Source organism: Gorilla gorilla, chromosome 2 (genome assembly GCF_029281585.2).
Source record: "Gorilla gorilla gorilla isolate KB3781 chromosome 2, NHGRI_mGorGor1-v2.1_pri, whole genome shotgun sequence".
Taxonomy (NCBI): Eukaryota; Metazoa; Chordata; class Mammalia; order Primates; family Hominidae; genus Gorilla; species Gorilla gorilla.
Window position 1 is genome coordinate 111,714,826 of NC_086017.1, and position 21,118 is coordinate 111,735,943.

The 21,118-nt window shown below is 35.8% G+C and overlaps 1 protein-coding gene across 50 annotated transcripts in view; it reads right to left on the bottom strand.

Annotated features, from left to right (window-relative positions):
* Positions 1-21,118, bottom strand: part of ABI3BP (ABI family member 3 binding protein) — a 243,624-nt gene that overhangs the window by 131,674 nt on the left and 90,832 nt on the right. For all 50 annotated transcript variants that reach the window (XM_031008936.3, XM_063703961.1, XM_063703978.1 and 47 more), the window contains exons 4-6: positions 17,588-17,720; positions 4,935-5,116; positions 4,330-4,382 (exon numbers count right to left, since the gene is read on the bottom strand). In XM_031008936.3, coding sequence (XP_030864796.3) covers positions 4,330-4,382; positions 4,935-5,116; positions 17,588-17,720 — 368 coding nt within the window. The remainder of the gene's footprint in view (positions 1-4,329; positions 4,383-4,934; positions 5,117-17,587; positions 17,721-21,118) is intronic.

Sequence of the window (21,118 nt, forward strand, 5' to 3'; positions counted from 1 at the left end):
GAAGGATGCCTGATACATTCACTGTACACAGTCATAAAGTGTGGGTGGGGACCATAAAGGTAATCTCTCTTCACATCAATCATTTGATAATTGTTACATTTTAACAAGTGGTACCACTTCTCTTTTTGATGATAGTAACTGTGGATTTCTTAAAATATGGGTGGTTCTCTGATGGAAAATAAAAAAGATAAAAATAGATGTCATATTTTTGGAGAACACTGATTCTAGGAAGATTTAGATTAAATAATTAAATTTGCTTTCAAAAATCTGTTAATAAGTGCTACATACTTCAAATATTGATTTTGTTTAGTTAGCTAGTTAAGTAATACATTTTTTCAAAATATAGAAAATGTATGAAAATATTAGCCATCATTCTTTATTTTTTAAAATAATAAAACCTAGTAGTAAACATTAGGTTTTACCTTCAAAAAAAGAGTGTCCTAGATTCTCTAAATGGAAAAAAGAAATAGCACAAGCATCATGATAAATGTATCTTTTTCTTCCTCAATCATATGGATCTCAAGTGATTTATTTTATATAGAATGAATCACAGTTTTGTTTCTGCATATGCCCTTTCTCTGATTTTTCTAGAGGTATACGTAGGAGCAATATTGAAAACATTTAACAATTGGTAGAACAAAGGCACTAGCCAACCAGAAGAGATTCCCTGCTATATGTTCTGGGCACAACTGCACTGGGGCTTGCCTGTCAGCAGAACACATATCTAGATATATGAATTACAATATATATAGTGTAACCAGAAGGGTAGGATGGGCTGTATTTTGTATTCAAATTTTTGACCTAAAATTTATTTATCTGTAAAATGGATAGCCTACAGTTCAAGTTGTTTTTTTCCATTCCGAATACCTCTTATTGGAAGGTGTTCAAGAGTTTTTGCTGCTTCTAAGGTTTCAGGTGTAACCATGTTCATATGAATAAAAAAAGTTTTCAATGTGTCTTTTTGCTTGAAATCCAAAAAGCAAAACATGTGAAATTAATTTCATATCTCTTGAAGTATTGCCTTCTAAGATAGGTCTCAGAGAAGAGATGGGTGAATAATTGGGTATACACTTCTTTGGACTAAAATATACCTCCAAAGTATCAAACCAGTTTTCAGAATCAATTGTATGTGGTCACATAAGATGGTCAAAGTTATCCCATGCAGTTCTGTTACTACTTCCCCATGTCCCAGAGCTACCTGAGAGCAGAGATGTAAGTTCATATATATATATTTTTTTGCTGTCCAGAAGGAAATAATAAAGCTTCTCAAAGAAGGCTTAAAATGTCTTTTTAATTATCTTTTTAATGAATTTGGTTTTTCCTTTGGAAATAACAAAGAGTTTTAAACTCATCAGAGCTGGCTGGAGTCAGGATACTCCACCTCACAGCTTGAAGTGATAAAATGCCTGGCTCTGTGTCATGCAGGCAGGAAGTTGCTTCCTAGCCCTTCCTATCATGGCTGCTTATATTGAGGGGGAAAAAAAATTAAATTCCCTGAGAGTAAAACGTCAATCATCTTTCCCAATCTTGCTGAGTAACTCATCCTAAATGAAATATCCTGCCAAGACAAATACAAATTACTGGGATATGATAGCTGAAAAGAGGGAATGAAAGAAATGATATCATGGAGTCACATGAAAGGTTAAGCATGACAGCCAAGAGGGTAGGAGACAATGTATGCTTCCTAGGAAACCATTCACAACAAAGAATGAGGATTGTTCTAGAAGAGGATGAAAGAGCAATTCTATCCCACTGTTTTGCCTGTGAGGTACAGCAGATCTACGTTTCCTATACAATGTTGACTGGATTTAAGAGACAAAGATGAAGGGAACTTAGGGAGAGGCACAATTCAATACATAAATACACAGTACTAAGCCAATTGGTTATTTGGGGGAAAAATACATAGCCTAATCAATATAGAACCTTACTATATACCATAGTTAAATAAAATTCACAGAATTATTATAAAATCAAACCACTTATAAAACTAAAAGAAAGGAAAGAAATATTTATCTGCTCTCTGGAGAGGGAGAGTCTTTCTAAAATATAATGCAATTGAGATATCACAATGGAAAAATCTAATAATTTGGTTAAGGAAATTTCATGAGTTGTCTATTTCAAAAATGTCTATGAGCAAACTTAAGCGATAACAAATGTGAGAAAAATATTTCTAGATAGTATCATCAACAGGTCAATGTTTCTTTAATGTATACAGTCTTAGACTACATAGTTCTAAAAAGAACCCATGAAACGCCCAACAAACAAATAACTGCAAGAGAATGCCATTAAATGGAAAATACAACTGGCTAATAAGTGAAGAAACTACTGCTTTATCAGCAATCAGAGAAATAAAAATTAAGATAACAATTATAAGCTATTACACTAGCCAAAAATTTAGCAATGAAAATATATAAAGTTGGCAATCAGGGTACTATAGCAACATAAACTGATACATTGCTGGTGAGTTTATAAATTAGTACCACTTTTCGGGAAAGAAATCTGACCATAGTATTAGGAAGGCTTAAAAATGTTAAAACTCTAAACTGTTAATTCCTCTTCTAAGTATCTATTTTAAGGAAATGATTAGCATTGTGAACAAAGCTTTATCACAAGTGTTCATAAACCTATCATAAGTGTTCACTATAACATCACCCACAATTTAAAAACAATTAGAAGTAACTTAAATGTCTACAAATTGGAAACTTATAATCATGCACTTAGATCATACAGTACACAGCAATTAAAATTATGTTTATGAAGAACATTTGATGATAAGAAATATGTTCATAACATTTTGACCAAGTGAAAACAGCAAGATAGAAAATTGCAAATATAGTATGATTTTAATTTGTAATGAAAACATGCTTAGAAAACAAAAGATGTTCTAAAGTTTTACCAGACTATTAATGGTTTTATACTACCCTTATAAGTAGTTTTGTTATAGGTAACCTTGTTAATGCTTCTTTTCCCACTTAACATTCTAAATATTTAAATATTAGACAATTAGAAAAGCAGCAAAACCTAAAAACAAAAAAGCAACCAAACACACAAGTTAAAAAAAAGAGAGCGAGAAAAAAAACAGGCCAAGGAATTTACCTGCAATCTCTTTTTTGTATTTATATCGAAATACATTGAAATATTTTCCTAGAAATTGTAACAACCTCATAATTACTATTTGATAATAATTTCACAATGAACACACTTTTCTGCCATTTCAAACCACATGAACAACATTTGCCTTAGGCGGATTAATTTTTAGTCAGTTCCACTTTATCTAAGACTATTTTCTGTTACCAAAACCAACCTTCCTTTTTTTGTTTTTAATCCCAGTGAAATACATACTACTATTTTTTTTCCAGACTGGGCCACATGATCCATGGGGCTATTCTGTGGACTCCTTAATTAGACATAAAAAGATGTTCAGCCACACACCTCAAGCACACATCTCAGAGAGCAAAATTCCACCCACAAATAGTCTTTGCACGTTCATTTGACTGTAGGATACTTCCAATATCTAGGGACCAAAGACAGCACCGAATTCCCTTCTTCTCACCGAACTGCCTCCTCTGTCTGCCCAGTAATATAATGTCCTTTGTTACTCTTAATGGCAAAAGCTGCAATTATTTTGGCACCAAACTAATTACTGGGTATGAGATTTGAAATGCGAACATGTCTGTGGTGGCTCTAACAGTGACTTACAGTCATCCCAGGTGGGGTGGTATATACTAGACATGATGCTTCCTGAGAATAGATTTTGAAAAGTGGAAGGAAAGAGAGCATGAGAAACCGAGTGGCTGAAGTGACAGAGAAAAGGATGTTTTTAGATTCATGGGGAAATGCCTGGTTCGTAAAACGCAAACATTGTCTGAACTGAACAGAGGCTGGGCATTTTACAAAACCAAACTGGTTGCTCCATCACTGTGAAAAAGACTGGCTCTTTTAAGTAGGGTATGATAGAAAATAGAAAGGAAAGGTTTGAGCTGTAGCAATGTACATAAATCATGTATCAATTTGCTCTTGAAACATTATATTAAAAAGCAATCGACAGAAGATAATATGTATAACCTTGAAATACCCAGAATACTAAAATATTAGAATAAGCTACATTGAATCTTAGAATTTTAGAACTTCAAACTAATCAGAGATGATTTGAAATCATGCTTTTACTTAGTATTAAGAAAAAGAAACTAATTCCTAAAACTAAGTACTTTCTCCACTGTTTCATAGCTAGTCAGTTAATCTAATTTCAGTATCTTATAATAAGACTATTTCCTTAACAATGCAGATACAATTTTTTAAAAACATTCTTGAAAATAAACTGTTACATACCACTGTGTGGTCTTGGTCATAGGTACTTTGGATTTTCCCATTTACTTTTTTACCTGATGAAACAAGGGAAAAATAACATCATTTTTATTCTCCTTGCTCCTAAGTTAACTCTAGCTAATCATTAAGAAGACAACTACAACTCATCCTCTAACTTAGATGTATAATTTTAATCACTATCATTTTAAACACTGATGCCAATGAAGTTTTAATGACGGGATGACTGGAAGAAAGCTCAAGGTTCCCGAAAGTCTTTTTATGGGCATCTCTACTGGTCTAGCTTTCCATTCTGAACACTGGTACATGTTATTGTTTTTCTGGTTCTGTTGGTGTTTGCAGGTAGGGATTGATTTTAAACTGCTGTAATACAATAGACAATGACATCAATGGAGGCATCAAATATTTATTACTTATTTTAAAAATCACTTATAACTAAAGATTCTGAAATATCAATGCTCAATATATCTTGTTTGCTTCTATATTTTCATAAATACTAGAGCTTAGGAATTAGCTTATTTCATATTATACAATGAATAACATAATTAAAAATTAGGTAACTAAGAAAAAATTATAAAAGCTTACTGAAACAAACATTTCTAGGTACTTACTTCCAACAACAGTCTTGTGATTGAAAATCTTACTCCAAATTCCACCTTCCACATTGTCTTTCACTCCAAATTCATAAACTGTGTTGGGCTTTAGGTTTTCCACAATTGTTTCAGTGGCTGGACAGATTTGAAAAATCCACTTCTTTTCTTTATCCTTTTCTCGATAGCGAATTGTATAAAATCTGTTGAATAACCAGAATATAATGCTTTAAAATCACAGGGGGATTCAGAATGTTATTTCAAATTTCTTACTTCATCACAGATTTCAACCAACTTGGGATACTATTTAATATTGGCTTCTCTTCCGATTTTTAAAAAATTTGCAGAGAACATGAAAAAAATAAGCTCAACGTGTGCTTAGGTTTTTAATTTCTCATTGCAAGTTGGAGTCTTTGCAGCAGCACAGTTTTGGCCCAATGGAATTCCAGAATTCTCGTTCTATTATTTGCTGTTTTGCAAGATGAAAGTTGGAAAACACTAGAAAAAACGTAGATATTACACTATGTATAATATTCTATTATACATAGAGTAGAACATAGGTGCCATTTTATAATTAGTATGGTAGTTTCATAGTTGTATGAGTTTAAGCTTTTTCATCCATGGAGGATATGTTAGAGGTAATATCATTCAATTTTGTAAAAAAAAGAACCTAAGACTAAGATGTATTCAGTACTGCATTTTAAGGTTGAGCTGTTTTTATTATTAAAAAGAAGACCAATAGCCAAGTTAAGAGTAAAATAAAAAAAGTTAATGCCAATTCAATATCACTGTTATGTATTTACTTAGGCCTTCATAATATTCATATATACATAAATATACACGTATATATGTGTAAAATAATCCCTACCACTATTTTTTGAACCTAGGTTTTACATATATTACCTGGTTTAATTGTCATGAAAACATCTTAACTGGTAGAAATTATTAATCTCATTTTACAAATGTGAAAATGGAGTTTCAGAACATTCACTTAACCTGCCCAATATCACCCAGCTACTGACTTTTACCAGTGGCGGTGGCGGAATCGAAATACAAAGACAGACTCCTCTGGCTCTACTTTAAACAGCCGCTGTAAGTGGGGCAGCAGATCAAGTACAGTATACTACTATATACACTAATGAGAGTGAATGGGAGAACTACATGTATCAATGTGGATAGATTTGAGAAACAAAATATCAAATAAAAACAACAAATTACAGATTGGTGCATATAGAAACAAAATATCAAATAAAAACAGCAAATTACAGATTGGTGTATTGGTGCAAATTACAGATTACATAAATATTCAGACGTATGAAATATGTTACCAAATATTATTCCTGGCACTGTAAAGGGATAATAAATACTGAAAGGATACAACATTTCTGATAGTGCTTTAACTCCCAGTGAGCAGGTGATGAGAAAAATAGGATTTGAGGTGGGGTCAATAGGTAAACTTCATCTGCTTTTTATTTTTAAATAAACACTGAGTTAATAGAATGAAATAGTAGCTGCCATGTTATGATGATGGAAACATACGCATTGGGTAAACTATTTTTGGGTCTTTTTTATATCTTAACATTTTCCTCAAAAGTTTAGTACCTTTCCTCCACTCCTTACATCAGCAAAATTAAATGGAGTAAGATTAAGGTTACTTGCTTTTATTTAAAGCTTTAAAAAATCAGGAATTTTGCTCATTCTGAAAACATTTATTGAGCATTCTCTAAGTGTCAAGCCTAAGCTCTTCGTGATGCAAAACAATCCCAGTATCTAGAGATGAGTATCAAAACTGGCTACGTAATTTGTGGGGCTCAATAAGAAATGAACACGTAGACTCTGTTCAAAAGTTATTAGGAATCTTAAGACAGTGACAGCAGAGCATTAAATCAAATTTGGGCTCTTCTAAGTTGGGGGTCTGGTGCACAGGTAGTATGCCCATGAAGTCAGCAGGGGGTTTGTAATTTAATAAATAGAGAGAGAGATGAGATGCATTTGTATATTCAGCCTACTTTCTTACTAGGCACAAACCACTGAAAGGCTTGCCATCATTGATTAGCTTGCTCCTTTCCAGTGAAAGCTGTGCTCAGGGCTCCATTCCCCCATTCCAAAGTAGCAGAAAACAGAATGAGTGAAGGAGGCTGTTCCAGCCTAAACACTAACTGCTACTGGAAACAAATGCTATATTATTGAATTGTAATAGAATGTAATAGAAGTCCTCTGTGTCCTGTGAGTCAAAATATCAGTGATTTATGAAATGCATTTCTTGACAAGTATGCTGCATGAAATTTTTGTTGTTATTTTTTCCCCGTCCTGGCTCTTAGAGAAATGTTAAGAAGCTAAAATCAGACCAGATGGGCCACCAAAATTATGCATCTCTAGTAGATACATTTCTGAGGACTTAACTGCTTTCATGATGCAGGAGTCCTGTTGCTAACAGAACTACCGAAGGTCAGATTCAAGGCTTTGCAGTCAACTTGATCTCACATAACCTGCTTATAAACAAATGAGACAGAAATGTTTTGTTCTTTAAAAAGAACCCTAAACTTCACCATGGTTTAAAAATCCAGAGTGTAAATCTTTTCCATTTTGATCACAAAGCATTTGAAATACCCTCTTATCCCAAGTTTTTCAGGAAAATAAAGGCTTAGGCATTTTGCCCGTCTTCTCCTAGTTAGGTTTGTCCTTTTCAACACTGTCTCAGTTGATACTTGTATATTATAGGCAAATTCCAATTTTGTTTTGTAGCACTATCATTTTTTTTCAAGCAGAGAGATTAGGCCACTTAACTATACTTAAAGGGGTGAAGTAAATTTTCATTGATTTTAAAACAAAATATAGGTCTTATGATAATAAACAGTTCTTTATAACCCAGTACACAGTAGGTGCTCCATAAATATTTGTGGAATGAATATGTGGTGCTCTAAGGGTCATTTAAAAATTAGAATATCTCTAAATAACCAATTATTCAATTCCCAAGACATATTGATTTAAGCCATTAGGTCTACAATTATATTTTGCAACGCATCATTGCATAACGCACCACTCCTACAGAACCAAAGCAAACTGAAGCCAAACACAATAACTTTCTGCATTATACATTTGCACAGGGCTTATGATTTTTATTTACCTATTCTATTTAATCCATACAATAAACTCTGAGCAGAGAAAGAATTATCATACAAGCAAAAGAGAGCCCAAGAAGTGTCTAAGCCCTGATAATCAGTGATAGACCCAGGCAAATGCCAATTTCTGACTCCTAATCTAATGCCTTTTGTACTGCACTGGACTCTTTCAACTGTGGTGCTAGGCAAAAGACATGGAAAAAGATGGAAAAATGAAGCAGAATGGAAGAAAAACAAAAGTAATCAGCATTTCACATTATTGAAGGCTTTTTAGTTTTTGTTTTAATGTGTATTTACCATAACGTATAGTCACAGTCTTCTGTCAAACGTTAGTTGACCCTTTTTCTGTGAATGATTAAAATTGAGCACAAGCACACACAGAGGCAACAAGTCTATTAAAAATACAGGTAGTAGTCTATGAATGTCATCAGACTAGACTTCTAGAAAGCCTGCCTTCAGCAATTTCAATTTTAAGAACAAGAGCATCTCATATCCTAATTAAGAGGTAAGAAACTGTTGAAGATAGCATTTGGTTCAACTGGCATTATTCTGTGTTTGGGCCTCCTGAATAGTCTCAATGCTGCCAATAATTGTTGTTATAGCATTGAAAAATCCACAGCTCCTCAAAATGTAGCAGAAAGGCAGGTAGTAGCTTGACTAGGATTTTAGTCAGCTGCAAACTAGTAGCATGACCTTGGGAGGGGGCATCTCTCCACCCTCTTAAGCATCAGTTTCTCAGAGGGGGACTGGACTCCACTATCTTTTAGATCCTTTGTTTCTAAAAATTTATTCCAGCAACATATTGGATATTCTATTCTAACAAAGTACCTGAGACAGAAGTAGAAACTCCATAAACTGAATTTATGATGTAACTGGGTAGTGAATTACACTAAGTGAAGAAACTGAACACCAAACTAAGCTTAGTCCTTCTACGAACTACCCCAGCTTAATGTACGTGGTTGACTATCTTTTGGGTTTTCCATACTTCCTTCAGGAATGCTTTTATTTCTATGTGATTAACTACTTTTACATTTCCTAAAACATCTATTTCCCACATTTTTGACTCTTCATGTCAAAGAACACTTCCTGACACTGTCTTTGTCAGTGTTGCTTCTTGCTTTACTGAGACTGTAACTACTGAGAAAAATTCTGCCCTCATTCCCTTCCTGTAAAGGGTCTCTCTTCCCCTTCATTCTCTCTTTGTCCCACTCTGATTTCAAGGGAAAAAGCATTCTCATCTTCTCAAAGATAAGCTTCTCAATAATTGTATTCCACTTCCTTATTCCACCAGATCTCCAACCTTTCCCTTGATTCCTTACGGACCTTCCCCTGAGTCTAAAAGTTGTTTAGATATCTTTCATTCTACCCCAACAAAATTAAAACTAGTACTTTTCTCTTAAACCTGCCACTATATTTTAACAAGAAATTTCTTAATAATCTGTCTTTTCCCACTTTCTTACCACTCAAAATGTCTATATTTCTTTGCAATCTGTTGGCTGACCTCTTTATTATAGTAAAACCTTATGATCAAATTACTTACTCCTCTGTGAATTTCATAACTAACTTAAAATCTACTCTTCATTTTCTTTTCCAAATCTGTTTCTCTTGTGATTCCCATTTCTGATGACTTCAGAGTCCTTTCTCCCCTCATGTCCCATCAGTTGTCAAATCCAAGTATGTTTTCTTACATGAATTCTCTTCCACTTGCCTCTCCACTATTCCAAGGTAGCATGTGAGCCCCAGTTTAGGTAATTAATATCTTTGGACTCATGATAATTTTCAAACTGGTCAACTTTTTTTTTTTTTGTAGACCACAAAATCCACTTTTATTCGGTAGTTTTACATCTATAGCCAAATAGAAAGCAATGGGTTGACACAGTAATCTAGAGTTTACCTCTGGAAAAAAGTAACGTGAGTCTGTCTAACCACATTTTCCTAACTCAACAGTAGGATCATGATAAGGCAAATGCAAGTTATTTTTACCATGATTCTCAAATGTGAATTGAATTCTGACTCATCACAAACTGGTCAACTATTTCTAAGATCTCCTTTCTTCGTATAGTATCACCCACTGGTGGCTGGTTTAAGTACAACAAAAGAAATGTTTCTACTGATATTAGTGCTATCTGAAATGGAATGGCTTGCCTGAAGTTGGCAATTATAACATAAAGTAAATAATATCAAAGCAATGAGAAGGCTAGCAGGAGACAGTATAATTTTGAGTATTCACTGCATGCTAGACACTGCATTAACCATTTTACATGTGTCATCTTACTAAATTTTGACAACCCTATGATATTATTTACCCTCTTTTGCAGATAAGAAAACCAAGACTAAAAGCATTTAAGCAACCCATGCAAAGCAACTAAGATGATAATAGAGCAGAGTTTTGAACTCAGGTAAGTCAGTGTGACCAGAATTTGTATCTTCAACGTCCATGCTATGATGCCATCCCTGGAGATGCTCACTGTGGACTCTGGATGGGAGATGTTGCAAAGAAGCTTCAAGAGCTGAATAGACTGGCTAGATGATTTTTAAATCCTCTTCTTGACATCCCACTTGCATATTCACTTATATGTTGAGAACTACTATTGTAAAATACAATGCTGGGTTCTGTGTGAGATGGAAGCAAGTGGTATTCTGCAGTTTCAAAAGTGAGCTTGCACTCTAATGAAGGAGGTAGACATGCATATGTGTATGACTGAAGAAGGCAGAATGGAAAGCACACAGCATAGAGGTGGGGCCGGGTGTGGCACTATCCAGCCTGAAGCTGAGAAATGGACAGGCTGCATTTTAAATCCCATTCCATTGATGTGGTTTACTTCAGGACATACTACCCAGGCCCCTGGAAAGCAGCATGGATTGGATTTACACCTCATTTCATGAGCATGACTCAGATATGCGTTGAGGTATATTCATTGAGAGATTCTATGACTTATTTTCCTAGAGAGTGGGGAGCTGGTGGCAATTCCTCAGTAGGTAAATAAAGTTGAGCAGTAATGAAGGAAGCTAGAATTACCAGCGTGGAAGAATAAGTCACAGAGAAACTGGAGGGAGGCATCTCAAGGTATACTCCAGATGTGAGATAACAAGGATAGGAATCACACACACACATAAAAACCAGAACAGATTAAAGTTATAGTTCTAAGAAAGAATTGATGAAACCAGACTCCTTATAGGATATGGGTACCAAAGAAAGCGAAAAAAGTTAAAACTGAGTTTTCAAAAGTGAGAATAAAGTGATGGGAAAAGTATTCTTTTAATAGTATAGAAAGTATGAATTTAGTCTGAGTGTGAGGTGCCAATCACAGTTACCTGGTTATTGTGATGAAAATATTCCATGGACAACTGAAAACATATTCTTAGTAATTTGAAAATGGGCCCAGGTCAGAGATTCAACCCCGGAAGTCATTTACATACTTGCCACTTCTGTTCTCTGTAGAACAGCAACAAAAGCAATTTCTGAGAGCTTTTAAAAATGCAGATTCTCAGGCTCCTTCTCAGGCCTACTGAATCAGAATCTGCATTTTAGTAAGGTTCCCTACATGACTTGCATGCACAAAGTTTGAGAAGCACTGTTGTGCATAGAGGGGATTGTTAAAGACTAGACATAGATAAGAAGGGTACTGCAGGTAAGAGATTCAAGGATAGAACATGATTCCATATTTAGGAGATGTAATAAGGAGCGAGCAAAGAAGAAAAGGAAAGGTGTGATGGTTAATAGTGAGTGTCAACTTGACTGGATTGAAGGAAGCCAAGTATTGATCCTAGGTATGTCTGTGAGGGTGTCGCCAAAAGAGATGAACATTTGAGTCAGTGGACTCGGAGAGGCAGACCCCTCCTCCATTTGGGTGGACACCATCTAATCAGCTGACAGCATAGCTAGGATAAAGCAGGCAAAAGAAGTTGGAAGGACTAGATTGTCTGAGTCTTCCAGCTTCCATCTTTCCCCTGTGCTGGATGCTTCCTCCCCTCAAACATCAGACTTCAAGTTTTCAGCTTTTGGATTCTTGGACTTAATGACAGTGGTTTGCCAGGGGCTCTTGGGTCTTCAGCCACAGACTGAAAGCTGCACTGTCAGCTTCCCTACTTTTGAGGTTTTGGGATGCGGACTGGCTTCCTTGTTCCTCAGCTTGCAGATGGCCTGTTATGAAACCTCAACTTGTGATTCTGTGAGTCAATACTCCTTAATAAACTCCCCTTCATGTATATACATCTCTCCTATTAATCCTGTCCCTCTAGGAAACCCTAATACAAATGGTTAAAGGGGCAAGAGGAAAATCTAAATAAAAATGTCAAAGAAAGAAAGAGTTTAAGAATAGGTTAAGAAGGATAAGGACTGAGAAAACTCTACTGGGTTTAGTAACTAATTGGTCATTAGTGACCACCAAGAGACATTTCAGTGGAACAGTGGAAAAGGGATGGAAGCTAGTGAGAAGGGATGAGGACTGTGTGGACGGTGCAGAATTCAGAATGTGGGAGCCATAACTCTGAAAAGTTTGGAAATTAAAAGAGACTGAAAAGTAGCTTAGAATACATAACAGGATCAACAGAAGGCTTTGTTTTCAGGGAGAGAAACTTTGAGCATGCTTGCCAGCAGGAGGCAGGGCACCACTGCCTGTGAAAGGGCAAATGGCAGAGAGAGGGGATCACTGGGGAAGCAAAGGCTTAGACGACATGGGAAAGATGGGATCATGAGCACTGTCTGAAGTCAGAATTGTGTTTCTTGGAAAGAAGAGAAGAGAGGTAAAGATAAATTCAGGATGAGGAAAGAGTGAGTTGATAAAGGATAGTCTAGATTTCCTCAGTACTGTGGAAGGTAGAATAGATTGGCGGAAGAAAATAGCAGGGAATGTAGCCAGGATGCTGTTGCCAGAATCCAGGGTAAGGTGAGGCATGCTTGGATTGGCAACATTAGTGTGAAATGGAGAAGGAGAAGACACAGATGTAGATATGGGTACATCTCAAAAGAAAAAGGAATATATCTTGGGGCCTTCATAAACGATAGTAGGTGAAAAATAGAAAATAAATGAAGTTTTAAATTAGAGCGAATGGGACAATGATACTACTTTAGAAAGCAATACAGAGACAAGTGAGGTGATATTTCAAGAGAAAAAGTCTGAGTTTAATCTTGTCATGTTGAGTTTGAGGTAATGGTAACACATAAAAGTGAGAGTGTTGACATTTCACTGGTTATTTCATTCAGCATGTATTTGCTTGGGGCCTGCTATGTTCCTGATGCTCTTCGGGGGACCAGGAAGTAACGGTGGGCAAGATACTCCCTGTCTTCACCGAGCTTAAAACTTACACGGCAAGACAGACAGGTAACAAGGCACCGGGGTCAATCAGGTGAGAATTCAGACACTGAAGATACTCGCTTCTTACAAACTTGGGGGCGGAAAAAAGGCAAGAGAGTCTGCTCTGGACTGGCCAAAAAGGAGAGCCCTCATTCTACGTTAAGAGTAAATAAACACGGCCGGGCGCGGTGGCTCACGCCTGTAATCCCAGCACTTTGGGAGGCCGAGGCGGGCGGATCACGAGGTCAGGAGATCGAGAACATCCTGGCTAACACGGTGAAACCCCACCTGTACTAAAAATACAAAAAATTAGCTAGGCATGGTGGCCGGCGCCTGTAGTCCCAGCTACTCGGGAGGCTGAGGCAGGAGAATGGCGTGAACCCGGCAGGCGGAGCTTACAGTGAGCCGAGATCGCGCCTCTGCACTCCAGCCTGGGCGGGATTCCGTTTCAAAAAAAAAAAAAAAAAAAAAAACCCACAAGATGAGAATGTTAGAAAATGCGAAAGTGATTTCTAAACTATTCATAAAGCTTTAATACGTTGGCAAAAGAGTGAGAACTAAAGCAATCTTGAAATCTTTAACAAGTTGGAAACATGAGAAAGAAAAAATAAGCTATTAATGGTGAAATAAATTTGGGTTAAAAACATTTGACTCTTCATCAGGGCCAATTTGAAAGTTTTCTTTCAAATTGAGGCTCTATTGAAGACAAATGTGTACACTCTTCCATTCAAAGCCCATTAAGAATAAAAACTGTAAATGAAGCACATCTGCTCTCCAATGTGAACTTAGAAAAGAATCTTAAAGCATGGGAGACCCATAAAGACCCTATGCAAGTAGGTACAGAAACATGCGCCACAAAGGATAAAGTGATATTTCATTGATACTTCCAAGCTAAAAACAAAACAAAAACAATGAGGGTTTTCTAACTGGAAACTTACTACCTAAGAGCTTTGATATACAAAGTCCATAGTCAAAATATAAAAACAAATTTCACTGTTATTTGCACAGGATAAATGAGGCTACACAAACCAATGTAAATCATTTTTTTAAAAAATCAGAGACTGTACAGAGGGAACCAAATATCAATGAATTAAAATGATACCAATTGGTGTTCCTGCAGCAAGCCAAGTGCATTCAGATTGCAATGGTTTTGTAAAAAGATACTCCTGAAGTAAAACTTTAGCTGTATTAATCTTCCAATTTTCAGAAAATAACCATCATTTTTAGCTATTACTGCTTATGCTAACCTACTGGATTAGTCTAAATTATAAAAAAATTCTGCATGAACATATGAGGGTAGATTTCTCCAAGTCTAGTCTGCTTCTAATTACACTAATTTGTAGTTCTGGCAGATTTATTTGGATGCTTCTAATATGTACAGTATTTCCAGGCTTTTAAATCGGGACTATTATTTTTTTCCTTAAACATCACAAAGACTTTAAATGTCGGTTTATTAACTATGCTAATTAGGGAGAAAGGAAGCATGGGGAAATGAAATTTACTAGTACTCCAAATACTCCTTTTTAGTCATTACTGTTTAATTCTTCCCTTCAACTCATGTCCTAATGGTTCCCTACTTTGGTCAAGAATATCTTGCTTGTCATTATTGTATCTTTCAAAAGACTTTATTCGAAATGAAATTATCGATTTTGAATATTGTGATGTGATGTGCCTAATTCCATCTATTTAATAAGAGTAGAGCCAGGGTGCGTGTGCAAGGGGGTGAGGGTGAGGGTGAGATCCACGCATGGTCTGAATAGCTTGGGCCTTAGAGTCAACGGCCTGGGTTAGAATCCTAGCTCCATTAGGTTATCTGTCCTAACTTTCTCTATATTCATTATCTCCGGGTGCTGTCAAACCATGGCAACATCTATCAATTAGAACCAGTCATCAGATAGATTCTTTTACAGAAGAGTCAGTAGGACAAAGTGAAATTGGAGGAGAGGCTTGAGGGCGGGAGGAAGGAATTACTCCAAATTATGCTACACAAGTTTGCCAGGTTACCAAACCTATTGAAACAAGTAGTCCTACAGATTTATCAAGCAAGTCGAGTAACCCTTAAAATTGGGTTGCATTTTGCTGTAAGACTACCAAATTTCCTTTCTTCCTTCCTCTCTTCTCCCTTTCTCTCTCCATAGCTTTATCAAGATAATTTTTGAAAAGAAAAAGAGCAATCCATAAGTGTTTATTTTCTCAGCATTAGTAGCCCAGACCAATCCATTAGGAACCGGAATTATCACAAGGAGGCATGTTCTTTCGAGTCCATTTTCCAAACAAAATAAGTCATGGGATTAGTGGTGGGTGAAATAAAAAGTATTTCAGATTCTTTGAAACATTTCAAAATTATTTTTCAAAAAATTGGACTTTGGAAATATCTTCTACATGTTTTTCCAAGTATTCATCCCTTGAGAACCATGGGCATATGAAGGGTAATTTGATTTTTTTCTTGAGTCTAGATTTCCCAACGTCAGATGAAAGGTGATTTTGAGAACTTATAAACACTTTAAAAATTCCTTCATTTTAGTTTGATTTGGACAAATAAAAATAAATAAAACACTACAAAAAACATAAACATGGCCAAAAAGCACATTAAGAAGTATGCAATAGCCTTAGTGTAAGGGAAATACATACCAAAACTGTAATGAAAAACTACTACACTAGAATGGCTAAAATGAAAAATGCTGACAACACAAAATGCTGCTTTAGAATGTGGAGCAATCAGAGCTCTCCTACATTGCTTGTGGGAATGTAGATGGAAAAATTAGGCAAAAAATAATCAAATATACATAATATACATCTTCCTATAACTCAGAAATTCCACTTATGTTTAAGAGAAATTAAAATGTCCACCAAAATTTTATGTGAAAATGTTTATACAGTCTGTATTCATATACATAAAAAAACAACATCATTCAGGTGCTCATTAGCAAGAGAATAAACTTTTGAATATTCACACAATAGACTATCACTCAGGAGTACAAAAAAGGAATGAATTATTGATATCCGCAATGTCATGAATGAATCTCAATGCTCAGTGAAAGAAGACAGTCAGAAAACCCATACTATATGACTCCATTTATATGGAATTCTAGAGTAGGCAAAACTAATCTATGGTGATAGAAATCAAATCAATGGTTGTTTCTGGAGGAAAGTACTTTCTAGAGTGATAAAATTTTTCTGTTTCCTGATGGGTATTGGATACATGGTTATAGGCATTTGTCATAACTCAAACTGTACGCTAATATTTATGCATTTTACTGTGTTTAAATTATACCGCAATAAATCTTTTTTATTCAAAAAGGAATAGGAAAACTTCTGAAATGTAAAAATAACTTTGAATGTATTTAAAATAGAAAACTTTAAAAATAAAATGCCTTGATTGAAGCTTGAAAATTTTGAATGCTTTTCTAGATGCAAGTTTCTGAGTTTTGAAGCTAACATAGTAAATATTTATAAGCAAACATCATTTTATAACCAACCTAGAAGTATGGTTCAGCATGTAGCACAGGGCCTAGTACATATCCATCCAATGCATCTAAATACATGCATCAAATGGTTGGATGGATAAATGGCAGTAGTTTAAAAATATACTTAGATTTTTCCCATTTGTTCTTCCAAAGAAAATGGTAGCTTCATTTCCAACTTGCTTTTCCTCTGCTTGTATCTCTGCCTGTGTGTCTCTCCTCAGTTTTCTAAGCCGGTGATTCTCAAACTTCAGTAGGCATCAAAACCACCTGGAAGGCTTGTGAAAACACAAATGGCTGGGCCCCACCTTGAGAGTTTCTAACTCAGTGAGTCTGAGGGGGACCTGAGAATTTACCTTTTGACAAGTTCAAGACATGCTGATACTGCTTGCTTTGGGAATCACACTTTGAGAAGTATGGTTTAAGAGCTTCAATTGTGAGATCAAAGATCCATCCTTTTCCAATCAACTTTCCAACTTTTAATTGTCTTTCCTAACTGCCTTTGGCCCCGCCTTCTGAGTTTCTAATTGCACTTATTACTGATACCACCCATTTGCTATTTGACTCATACTTCCTTGTATAATAGTTCATGATTTTTGAAAAAAATTACATGTATGTGTTTTCTATTCAGGTAGATAACCTTCTCAAGGGCAGGGCCCCTGACTTTGTTCCCCTCACACCTAGAACAGGCTGTACAGCTAAGAGGTGTTAAGTCAATGCTAATAGTCCTGATACTTACATATTCTTCTAAAGCATGTACAGATGCTATTAAAAGCAAGTGCTAATATTACCTGTCATTGGGACAGTGACTTGGCAATGTCCAGTCATGGTGTGGGTTGATGAGGAAACCCCAGGACAGGAAGACTGAGCTCGGTGTCAGAGTGCCAACCACCAGCTGGAGAGGTTTGCGAGAACGAGTTTTACCTGTGGAGGTGGCATACAGGTTAATTCAGGAGACATTTAGTAAGTTGCCATGATTCGGGTAAAATGCATTAAAGATGACTTGGCAAGATGATGAAAAATGTGAAAACATCAAGTTCCTTTCCTTTTCTATAGTCCACATTATTACTAATTTTTGCCCACGAATTTAAATGTGAATCAAATACCTTTTTCAGATTTGTGTCTATGCATGTGTGCATATGCATATATGCATACACATGTATATGTATATTGTACATGTACACATATTAACAATCTCCAGCTATACCTAGTTTTATTTTCTTGTGGGTCAGGGAAGGATATGGAGGTCTTAGCTGTGATGAGTGAAATAAACAAACACACATACACACACTTAATTTCTTTTACAGATAAAATGAAAGTATGTTTATTTTTTTCCCGGGACTGTGAATGAGTGTGAAATAACATCTAAGACAAGAAAATAAACCTTATTATCTAGATTGTAGGTTATAATCTTTTTTAACCTATTTAGAAGTGTAAAATCTCTTCATGTTATTGTAGTAAGTATATATTTTACAATGAGTATCTAAATGGAAAAGGCAAACACATTCTTTAACAATGCTGGAAAAGTAGGGGTAACACAGGAAGCACAGTTGTTCTGATGGTGCCAACTGGATCTAAATAATGCCAAGAGTTATGCTAATAAATCACTGGAGATTGTGTTCAAGTACACAGAAGCAGGCACTTGCACTTTCAAAATTATCTGAAACTGCAGAAGTAGGGCAGCGAAAAACAGGAAGAACCTCAACCATGAAAACCAATGCTGACTCATTAAAAATAATTAGAGTAAATAAGATAAAAATCCGATAGAAAGCCTAATAAAACTACATAGAATATAAAACATACATACTTTGTATTGCTGTTGAATTCCCTCTTTTATTTCTTGAGACTATGAATGTTGTATTTGCTCTAGAAAGAACTTGTGCTGTCTAATGAAGTGGCAGCCAAATGGCAGAATGGCCTGCCACCTCTATTAAGGTAGGTAGGAGAGTACCCCTTGCATGAGCCTATTGGTGGTCATCTGAATCAAATGCTCTTGAAAATTGTGTCAAGCTTGTTCCTTTTGTTAAATTTAAGTTCTATAAGTTGTTATTCAAGCAAGAACCCTTCTTAGCACAGAATACACCTAACCTAGTGGTGGCAAATTGCCTCATTACAGGATAGCTGACTTTTAAAGATGTTTGAAATAAGTTTCAAAGATAGTTATCATTTACATGGTTGGAAACACGGGTTTATTCTTCTCTAACTTTTGCAGACCCAGCTGTAATTGTGCCTTATATGATGGTGATTTAAATTGTCATGTATGAGCTCCAATGAGGGCAGATTAGAATCTGCAGTGAAGGCAGGGAACACTTATAGTTTGAACAAGCCCTGGGATGATTGTGATCTTCCCTTTTCAATTCCTGAGTTGATTTTCACTAATGTGACACAACGATCTCATTCACTTTGCAGATGAAAAATAAGGCACAGAGAAGTTTCAAGATTGTCCCTAGTCACATTAAGAGCAAAGTCAAAACTCAAGTCCTGGGTCTCCTCAATCACAATCTAGTTTTATTTTTATATCACTGTCTTGGCTCTCCATGTATAAAAAGAATGCCATTTAGAGATGATAGACATATTTTTCATGTAAGGAACCTAAGGCTTGTATGACCAAGGGAAACTAATGGTCTCCCAATTATTTATATGACCAAATAACTATTTCACTAAGGTTGAATCTTAATATAAAAATAATTAAATGATTAAAATTTATGTGGCAGATACAAATATAGAATGAATGGAAGCTAATCCCTTAGTCATTACATTATTCCTAAATGCAGATAACAAAAACAAAATTATATCTGCTATCCAAAAAGAAAGGTGGGGTGTTATATCCTGAGCAAGATGAAGCAATTTCCTGAGCTGGTCATAAAGTAAACAATAATTTCTAAGGCTAGTGTCATAGAATCCTCAAAATAAAATGAAGTTATAAAGTGCTAAGGCATAATCATTCTCTTGACATTCCTTATATAATTTTGTATATTTGTACTATGATCATATTTCTATCAAGAAACAGTTCAATGAGTATTCATCTGAAAACAGATTCCATGGAATCACACTGATGTTTCTTGAGTTTGTGGCTCAATATTTTTGAAGTACAGTCTTGAAATATTGAGAGTACATCTATTTTCAAGTATGTGGAAAACTGTCTGGACAACTCTCACTAACAAGTTGTAAGGAGCGACTGGAATTTCCCTTTTGCTTTGGGATGATCTATGAGGCCAGGAAAAAGAATTAGTATTTTTCAAAATGCTTAACCATTCAATGCTGCTCTTAAAAGAAGTGGAAATCAGCAGAAAGAGGGGAGGGAATTATTGTGGCAACTAATTTCTGATTTAAGTATTTAGTATAATTGAATAGCTGAGTGCTCTGTCTCCCATTTTATTCCTCTAGAAAAATATAGCAAACAAACAAAAAGATCCTTTTATCGTGTGGTATCCAGTGTACCATAAAAGATGAACATGCTTTGGAAATAATTACTTGGAGATCATTCACATTAGAAAAATAAAAGCAGGCCGGGTGCAGTGGCTCACACCTGTAATCCCAGCACTTTGGGAGCGCGAGTGGGGGGTGGATCATGAGGTCAGGAGATCGAGACTGTCCTGGCTAACACGGTGAAACCCCGTCTCTACTAAAAAATACAAAAAATTAGCCGGGCGTGGTGGTGGGCGCCTGTAGTCCCAGCTACTCGAGAGGCTGAGGTAGGAGAATGGCGTGAACCTGGAAGGCGGAGCTTGCAGTGAGCTGAGATTGCACCACTGCGCTCCAGTCTGGGCCACAGAGCGAGACTCCGTCTCAAAAAAAAAAAAAAAGAAAAGCAAAATTTTGTGATCAACTCTATATAGAGTTAGGAAGATGCAACATCAGATAGAAAAAGCATATTCACAGCTTCTTCCTTATAGCAATGGTCAGCTATATTATTTGATCTGAGAAGAAGTTTTGGTAGTGAAATTAGACGACATAGAATTTTAATCTTTTGTTATGTAGAAAGTTTCTACTTACTTATTTATATATCCACTTTCCTGTTGCAAGTCTTCCTAGACCTGGAAACATGAGTGTTGCTATTATTTTTATTTTATGGAAGAAATCCTTCCTTTATTGAATTGAAGAGGTTTAGAAGGGAGAGATAAGGAGTAAATAAAACCTACGTGCTGATCTATTTAACACACACACATGAGTTATCCTTTTAAAATGTAAACGGTCTCCTTAAGAAAAGGTGAGACATAAAATTTTGCCCTTAACATCTGAAAGGCACAATAGTGAGCATGAGTTCACACACCGTGAAATAGAAACAGGCTAATAGGAGCTAACCCCAAATGAGCACTGAC